General features: G+C 31.6%; 1 protein-coding gene across 1 annotated transcript; it reads left to right on the top strand.

The window, feature by feature from the left end:
• The first annotated feature begins 6,822 nt into the window (after positions 1-6,822).
• Positions 6,823-9,722, top strand: LOC102615482 (putative pentatricopeptide repeat-containing protein At1g68930). Its single transcript, XM_025093924.2, has 2 exons — positions 6,823-8,765; positions 9,165-9,722. The coding sequence occupies exons 1-2, from the start codon at positions 7,106-7,108 to the stop codon at positions 9,194-9,196; spliced, it is 1,692 nt and encodes a 563-aa protein (XP_024949692.1). The 5' UTR covers positions 6,823-7,105; the 3' UTR covers positions 9,197-9,722.
• Positions 9,723-9,958: the final 236 nt, after the last annotated feature.

Here is a 9,958-nt window from a genome sequence, read left to right as displayed (position 1 = left end):
TCAAGCAAACCCTGAAACTCACTAGTGTGTTCAGTTAGACAGCGACCTTCCTTATGTTTTAAGTTAACAAGCTTTTTCATCAGATAATCTTTATTATCTGTTGTTGGCTGCTCATAAATTGTTTCTAATTTTCTCCAAAGAACATCAATCTCGAATTCTTTCGCGACATGGTGGTACACACTCTGATCAATCCATGACCTAATAACACCCACAACCTTCTGGTTTAATTGAGTTGATTTCTTATCATTTAAATCAGTGGGTCTAGCTTCTTCACCTTCAATGGGTTCATGTAAGTCTTTCATGTATAGCAAATCCTTCATTCTACACTTCTAAATATCAAACTTGTTTCCTCTTTGTGTGATTAAATAGGATGTACACCACAAATAAATAGGCAGAAAAATAAACTAATAAATCCAAAGTAATAAAATCAGCCACAAGAGATACAGATTTTTACGTAGAAAATCCAAAACAGGAAAACTCACGAGACCATAGTCCGATATAATTTTCCACTATATTAATGAGATTACAGCATAAATTCTTCACTAGATAATACTAGAGGTTACTAACATCAAGAATCTCAATATTCTTAGCTTACAGTAGCAGCCTAATAATTATCTCTCTAACAAATAGGTATCTCAAATAATAGTCAACGAGAGGATACAATAAAATCAAGACCATTAGGATTGTAGAAGGTGATGCCAAGAACTTACCCTTAAAATTTGAGAGAAAACGGAGTTAATTTTGGCTTCCAATCGCCTAATTAAAGATTGAAAATCTTACCCTCAAATTGTAATAACCAGTCATTCTCTCTCTCTCTCTCTCTCTCTCTCTCTCTCTCTCTCTCTCTCTCTCTCTCTCTCTCTCTCTCTCTCTCTCTCTCTCTCTCTCTCTCTCTCTCTCTCTCTCTCTCTCTCCACTCGTCATTTTTGCGATTCCACAAATTGGGGTTGCCGCTTGCTTTTAAAGCCAAATTTCATGACAATTTTCATCTAAGTCCAAAGCTTAATGTTAATTTCACATCAAGCAACTCTTTTTGGACTTTAGCCTTTTGGGCCCCCAAATGAGATGGAACCAACAATATGTATGTGGTTGTATGAGAATTTTTCTTTCTAAATATTTAAACATTTTGGCATCAACATAAAATTTTTCAGCTCTTGTATCTAAGATAGTAAAAGTCTCATGTCATGACTTTCCATTATTATAATCAATCTTAATCTTTAGATTTTGATTATTTCTTTTAACTATTGCTAATATTTCTTGTGACAGTGATATCACAAGTTGCCTATATCTAGTAAAACTTTGCTTTCTACTTAATTATGATCCCCATTTAGGTATAGAGAATGATCTCATACTCCCTTTAATGAATTTTCCCTCGAGTGTATATTCTATAATTTTAGTAGTATTTCCTCTAATCAAAGTAGGTTTACTATTCAAATCCATCTTCCATTCTTCTAATAAATCAAATTTTCTTAAAATCCCAAGAGATTGTATTTTTCCAACTTAAAAAATTTATCTATTTCTATAAATTTCTTATCAGCAAGCATTTCACTATTAGCATAATTTGTTAATGTATATTATATGACATACATTATGCTATATGGATAAGATCGATCATGCATTATTTCAAAGTATTTAAAATCATGACTTAAGATTAAAGTCCTGTTTACATTTCTATCTCTAAGATTTATAGAATATTCAGGGTATATCCTAAATATTAATTTTTTATAGCTTAGATTTCCTTGTATTATTCCAAAGAGTACGTGTTTTGGATCTTTTATTCTATTATCAAGAATAGCCTAATTTATTGGACTACATATTCCTTCTCTAAAATGAGCTATTATCATAATTTGTATTCCTCCAATATGAACATAGCCAATCTTGGGCTTATCACTTGATTTTATTCTATTGATTTTATCTTCTATATTTGATTTTAATAACAAAGGTACATTTTTATTTCCTTTGGCATGCCTTATCTCGATTGGTTCTTCTCTTAACACTGAAATACATTATTTTTTTCTATTGATCATGTTAGTAATTCCTTGTGCAAACTTATTGACTGACGTCATAGACATTTCTAATTCCTTTTTTATTAATCTTAAGGTATTGTTCTTTATCAAATATTAATTCTTTATTATAAGGACCTTCTTTTAATTCTTTATCTTGATATAGATCTTTATTATATGTTTCTTTTATATTCATTCTGAATCTAAGCTACTTAAAGGCTCATCAAATAGATAATAAATGTTATTATTGTCATTAATATCTTCATTGTCAGTGATTAATTCTAAATTATTGAAATCCACAAACATTTTGATATTTACTCTTTTCTTTTTAGGACATCTATTTGCACAAGAGTGATGATACAGCTATAAATTCGTGTACAAATTTATCTTGTTCAAACTGATTTGGCATTAATTCATTGGTTGAATGAAAATACAAATCAAAAAAATAGATCATATGGACCCAGAAATATTTAATTCAACCAATTTTATCATACCACATCAGTTTGTACAAAATAAATTAGTACAAGAGTTTGTGGCTATATTATTAATGTTTGCATAATGTCTTTCTTCATTCTCCAACTAGCATTTATACTTTTTGGATGCACTAGTTTTAGATTTTTTTTTTTAATTTATTCCTTTTAAAGAACTTCTTCTTATATTTATTTTTCTTGTCATATTTTTTGTTGGTTTTAAAGAATTTCTTCTTTTTGAATTTTTTTAATGCCTATAGGTTTTATATAAACATCCAAATCTTGGTGTTTCCTTTAACTTAAAACAACATAATCCTTGATTTTGCTTTTTTATAAGTCTCATATCTCTTATTTCTCCACACCATTGGTTTATCCTACTTCATGCAAACCTATTCTATTTTCGAGCATATCAGTGTTTATATTATCTTCATATTCTTTATTACATTCTAGCATAATTTTTTATTCTCACGGGTCTGGTATTTTCATAAAATATAAATCATTATAATATAATTCATATTTATAGTATAACTCTTCAGAGCTACATGTGTATGCTTCTAAATGACATATATCACATATCTCAAGCCTAATCAATTTCGTTATATTTTCTATTCTTTTTCTTCTAGATTCTTGCTGAAAATCAGCTTCTCAGTCTACTCTTAGAAATTTTTTTTCTTATTTCATCTGTAAATCTATTTAAGATTGTTCTTGAGCTTCATTTCATTCAAGATTTTCTCTATATAATATTTTATTTTTATCATCTTGTTTTAATCCCATGTACTATTGTGATACTATTCTTGTGAAAGAAGTTTTAAGGAATTCTGTACTATTATTCCTATCAAGCTTGTGAAGTGCAAGAACAATTTTCATAGATTTAACCTTAGCGGTTATTGCTTTATCTCTATTTTTGACACAGTCTAAATCTAAGCGTACTCCATCATAATTGATTGATCTTTCTCTATACTCTTCTGGAGCCTTATATTCTTTTTTAGGTTTACTAGATCTAATTTATTGACTTTGTGGCCTTTCGTAAGTTAGTATTTCTTCTCTGGCATAGAAAGCTCTATTGATAAATTCACCTTGTTCATAAACTCTTGGCTTTGCTTCATTCATATTTAAATGTTCAATTTTATTTTCAATATCTTGTAAATTTATAATTACATGTTCCTCTTCACTAGCTTCAGATTCTTCATTTTTATCAAATAGCCTTGGATTACATAATTCTTTAATCCATTGTATGTGTTTCCACTTAACATTCTTAGAGTATTACTTTTTTATTCCCATCTATTTTGTTAAATATTGGTCTTCATATTTATTGAATTTCATTATTTTTCTTCTCATTGAAGTAAATTATTGTACCTTGTAGAAATTTATTTTGTTCTTGAATTACAATGAGTAATTCTTCCAAATTATGATTAATCTTTTGCACTTCTATTGTCTTGAAGCTTTCCATTTATATTTATTGCAAACTTTTCACCAAGTTGCTCAACAATTTTTTCTATTTTATTTAATTGAATTTCTATCTTATTCAATATGATGTCTATTGAATCTATTTATGACATTAACGATTTACTCTTTTAATATATCTTGATCTTCAATTTGAAATATTTTATTAATTGTTTAACTTGATCAAATTCTTCACTCATTTGATCTCCCAACCTTTTGATTTTCTTAATATTTTCATCATTTCTAATATTTCATTTACACTTTTTACATCGTTTATAGAAAAATTAGGGTTTCCTAGTCTATTTAATAAATATAGAGAAATCCAATTTAACAGATTATTTCCCCACATATCTTAATTTTTATTAGATCAAAAAGTTTTGAATCTTCCATAGGTAAATCATCTTTACCTATAACTAAAAGGTGGTAACCTATTGGTTTTTATATTTTGTGAAATTACTAATGGCTCATGTAATTTATTCATTATACCATCCGCATAATATTTCATTACATTCTATTAAATATTTATGACATATTATATTTCTTATATCCTTTGGAATGTTGTTTTCCTCTAAACCTTTACATATAAGGCAAGAGTAGATTAATTATATCCTATCAACATATTACTGGAAGGATTTTTTTTTTTACTTTTAATTCTTTTGTTATTCAAATTATATTCTTCTCTTTGTTTAATAGATAAGAATCTGTTGTAATCTATTTTAAGCTCATCAATATATTCATCAACAAAATTAATATTCCATTGTTTACACGGGAAATTATTTCTCAAAACTTCTTTTTTTATTCTGTTTAGTATAATAGGATCTATATTTAAATTTCTTTTTTTTATTATTCTGAGTTCTCCAACTCTAAATTCATAATCTTGTGATATATATAGTTGTACTATCTGTTTAATATCTAAATAAGATCTTTCTAATGAATAGTATTGCATATGTGTAGATATATTATTCAATATCGCATTGTAATCTAACATTAAATCATATCTTGTGTCGCGTACCAACATATGTCTAGTTTTATCCATCATTACTTCTGATTTTAAAATAATCTACTACGCGGCTTGTTATACCAACAATACAAAGTGATATAATTTTCATTTGGGCTAACCATTAGAGTATATATCACCGATTTCCCACCAATATACAATGATATTACAAAATGTTTGGACCAAAAATTTGGCTCTGATACCATTTTACAGAAAACAATCAACCCAAGATTCACAATACATCTGTTAAAACCAATTTATAAATTTCCCACCAATTTATAAATTTTTTATAATTTTGTTTTATTAAAACGCACAGTTTTGTGCTATCATCTTGTGCTATTTGTGGTGAGAGTGTCATTTTGTTTATTTAATTAATAATGCATTATGTTCAGTCTGAACTGAATTGTACCGCTTGATTTTATTGAGGAAATGGCCGGTGAAACTTTAATAGGCCACCACCCATTATTCTCTCAAATTTCGTTTGGCTTATTTCTTTTCATTCCTCTTGTTTCATCTTACACGTTCACAATTGCTTTATAATTATTGGGATACTTCTCATTTTTCACAACAATAAATATTAGAATGGTATAAAAGTCCGGGCCAAGCCCGAGCCGGTTTGACTCATTCCCATGAGCTTTGGCCAACGCCTTCCGCATGAGAGTCTTGGACAAAGATTTGAGAAAAAAAAAAAAATTGTCAGACCAATCCTTCTATTTTTTAAAAAAATAAATTTATAAATTAGAATAATAAATTTAAATTTAAAAAATAATAGAAAAATTAAAAAATTTAAATTCATAATTTATATAGCAATAATGAATCAAAAAATTTAAAATTATAATATTAAACTCTCTTTTAAGTGTTAATTAATTAAGAGTCTTGAATTATAGAATCTAGTACTAAAAAATTAAATTTATAAAGTTTTATTTGCTTTATTTTATTTATTTATTATTTTATTTTGAAATATTTATTTCTTTTAGGGTGTGTTTGGAACATTGTATTGTATTATATTATATTATATTATTTAATTCAAGTGTATTGTATTATGTTATATTGCATTAGCACTGGATTATAATAATGTTGTAAAACGTTTGGTGTAATACTGTATTGTATTAATTTTTAATTATATTGTGTTTGGTGTTGCACTATATTAATCTTTTTTAATTAATTTAAATGATATATATTTAGAAAACAACAGTTATTAACATTTTGTTTATTTATTAAAAAACATATTTTTATTTATTTACTTTTTTTAATTTCCTCTCTCCTTTTTTAAAATTTTTCTTTTCTTTGGATAATGCTTTTGAATATATCATTATCTGCTTCCTCTTTCTCCTCCCTTCATTCATTTGTTTTTCTCTTTTTTCTCTTTCTTCGTCTTCATTTCATTTTCTTTTTTTTCCCCTTCCTTTTCTTCTCCTTTCTTTGTCTTCTTCAATTTGTTTTCCTCTTTTTCTCCTTTTTTCTTCTTCTTCTTTGGGCTTTATCTTCTCCACGATGAAGGCGTCTTCATGGAGCAGTAGCTATGGTGTCACGCGGTACTGTAAAGGCGTCGGTGATAGCGTCAAGCGATGATTGTCAGGTCGATTTGGTGGCGCTGGATTGGGTGATATGAATTTCATCGTGAACATGTTGCAAAATTTTTTTATTTTATTTTTTCGATTTGTTCTAATACAATGCGGTGTAAACCTGACCTCGCCCTCGAGTTTGGTTTATGCAGATTTGACCGCATTAGTTTTCCAAGTTAATACAATGTCGCGCCAGTCGAATTTAACGCCAAACATAAATTAGTATTAAATTAATGTAAAATAGTATTTTAATCCTATGATGTGCAAGTTACCAAACACACCCTTAGTTCATTCTTACTTATAACATCTTAATTATTATTAAATCATTTTAAATTTACAACAGTTTTAAAAAAAATTTAAAAACAAAGTAAAGTTCTAAATCTAACACAGGCTCACAGTAAACCCAACCCAGACCCATCCTTGCACTTTTACTCTAAGGAACTTGGCCTTTGAAAAAGTCTAACCCAACCCTTAATTTACCGACCCTAATAAATACCTACTTTGTACCCCCATTCTATTTGGCAGTTCATTTTCACTCTCATGTTCACTTAGGTTTCTAGGCGCCATACAACTTGACCCGCGTAACAGAAAACTGTAATTCAAATTCAGAACCAAGAACCCCTACAAATGAAAGCAAAGCACAAGCTCCGGCAAGCTATTGACACACTCTACAGCCGTGGCCAGGCCGCCACTGAAGAAGCATACACTCAGCTCGTGCTAGATTGCACTCGAGTCAACGACGTTGAACTAGCCAAGAGATTGCAATCCCACATGGACCTCAATTTCTACGAGCCCAACACTACATTCCTCCACAATCGTCTCCTTCATTTCTATGCTAAATCAGGGAAATTATCCTACGCGCGTGACCTGTTCGATAAAATGCCTCTGAGAGATATTATTTCATGGAACGCTTTGCTTTCCGCGCACGCAAGATCTGGGTCTGTTCAGGATTTGAGGGCACTGTTTGATAAAATGCCGATTCGTGACTCTGTTTCCTATAATACGGCGATTGCAGGTTTTGCAAACAAAGGTTTTTCACGTGAGGCACTGCAGGTTTTCTCGAGGATGCAGAAAGATAGATTTGAACCTACGGATTATACTCATGTGAGCGCGTTAAATGCATGTGCGCAGTTGTTAGATTTGAGGCGTGGGAAGCAGATTCATGGCAAGATTGTTGTTGGCAATTTGGGAGGTAATGTTTTTGTTCGGAATGCTTTGACTGATATGTACGCAAAGGGTGGGGAGATTGATAAAGCTAGGTGGTTGTTTGACCGAATGAATAATAGGAACCTGGTTTCTTGGAATTTGATGATTTCTGGATACCTGAAAAATGGACAGCCTAAGAAATGCATTGATTTGTTTCAGGAAATGCAGCTCTTGGGCTTGAATCCCGATGAGGTTACAGTTTCAAACATTCTAGGTGCTTGCTTTCAAACTGGGCGTATAGATGATGCGGGCAGGTTGTTTCATGTAATTAAAGAGAAGGACAATGTTTGTTGGACAACAATGATTGTTGGATACACCCAAAATGGAAAGGAAGAGGATGCTTTGATATTGTTCAATGAGATGCTATCAGAAGATGTAAGGCCTGACAAATTTAGTATCTCAAGTGTGGTTAGCTCCTGTGCCAAACTAGCATCTCTGTATCATGGTCAGGTAGTTCATGGAAAAGCAGTTGTTCTGGGGGTTGATGATGACTTGCTAGTGTCTAGTGCCCTTATTGATATGTATTGTAAATGCGGAGTTACCGATGATGCTTGGACTGTATTCAATATGATGCCAACCAGGAATGTAGTTTCTTGGAATTCCATGATCAATGGTTATGCTCAAAATGGACAGGATTTAGAGGCCTTGGCTCTATATGACAAACTGTTGCAAGAAAACTTAAAACCAGATAGTTTTACCTTTGTGTCTGTTCTGTCTGCTTGTCTTCATGCTGACTTGTTTGAACGGGGACAAAACCATTTTGATTCAATCAGTGCAGTTCATGGCATAACACCATCTCTGGATCATTATGCCTGTATGATTAATCTCCTTGGTCGTTCCAGTGACGTGGATAAAGCAGTGGATCTGATTAAAAGCCTGCCCCACAAACCAAACTCCCTAATTTGGTCCACTCTTTTATCTGTTTGTGCAATGAAAGGTGACATCAAGCACGGAGAGATGGCTGCAAGACATCTCTTTGAATTGGAACCTATAAATGCTGGTCCATACATCATGCTTTCCAACATGTACGCTGCCTGTGGGAGATGGGAAGATGTGGCATCTATAAGGTCTTCCATGAAAAGTAAGAATGTTAAAAAATTTGCTGCTTACAGCTGGATTGAGATAGATAACAAGGTCCACAAGTTTGTATCAGAGGATCGAACTCATCCAGAAACAGAAATTATATATGAAGAACTAAGCAAACTGATTAAGAAGCTACAGGAAGCAGGCTTCTCTCCCAATACTAAATTGGTTCTACATGATACACAGGAGGAAGAAAAAGTTAAATCTATTTGTTACCACAGCGAGAAACTTGCTCTTGCTTATTGTTTGATCAAAAAACCTCATGGAGTAACACCCATTAGGATTATGAAAAACATTCGTGTTTGTGGCGACTGCCATTTGTTTATGAAGTTTGCGTCTGATATTATTGGACGCACAATCATTTTGAGAGATTCTAACAGGTTCCATCATTTTGTAGGAGGGAATTGCTCCTGCAAGGACAATTGGTAATGAATGGTACAGGCCTGAGAAAGAGGAAAATGCTTAGCTCTCGTAAAGTTCCAAAAGTAAACCACCTTCATCCTGGATGATGGTGGGAAGAAGCAAGTGTATTCATTCTGGAATTTATAAAGAGGGCAAAAGTCATATAAATATTGGAAAGAGTCGAGAAGAAAAATGAGTGGAATTGGAAATTACACTGAACTGCCACATTAGCAGGAGAATAGGCAACAATGAAATATACTAGAATTTCCTGAGGACAGATGAAATCTTTTTGAGTTTGAAGTTACAGAAATTAGGAATTTCATGATATGCAAACATTTCAAAGAGAAAATAATGCGACGGCTCCGTCAGCTTTGTTCCTGGAAAAGCTGATAAGGGAATATCAGCAATGCTAAATCATACTGGAACCTAGAATGTCAAGACTCAGGAGCAGGATATATGGTATAAGAAGAAATTTTTTTTCTTTAGTAGACACATTGATTGTTTATTGTTTAAGATTCTTAATAAGCAAGCCATCGGCTGATTGATTATGATCCGTTATGATAACCATTACGGCAGCATTCTGGATGTTTTCAATATATAGCCATCTTTAGTGTACAGAAAAACTTGCTTTCCAAGATACCGCATCATGAAATCTTCAGGCGTTGATTATTGCATCAAGACATGTAGTGGTGCCAATGCCATAGCTCAGTTGGCTGCTTTATGTCCTCGTATTCATATACGATTGCTCTTGTCCTGTTGTCCAGACTATTTTTTGCAGTTTTCCACTCT

The sequence above is a fragment of the Citrus sinensis genome, chromosome 1 (assembly GCF_022201045.2).
Source record: "Citrus sinensis cultivar Valencia sweet orange chromosome 1, DVS_A1.0, whole genome shotgun sequence".
NCBI classification, from domain to species: Eukaryota; Viridiplantae; Streptophyta; class Magnoliopsida; order Sapindales; family Rutaceae; genus Citrus; species Citrus sinensis.
Note: the sequence above shows the minus strand (reverse complement) of the source record. Positions and strands in the feature narration are given on the sequence as shown.

Bases quoted from the DNA above. Each gene is read 5' to 3' on its own strand.
- LOC102615482 (XM_025093924.2), top strand. From the start codon at position 7,106: ATGAAAGCAAAGCACAAGCTCCGGCAAGCTATTGACACACTCTACAGC. The intron at 8,766-9,164 runs GTAAGAATGTTA...ATCATTTTGTAG, and splicing joins TATAAGGTCTTCCATGAAAA to GAGGGAATTGCTCCTGCAAG.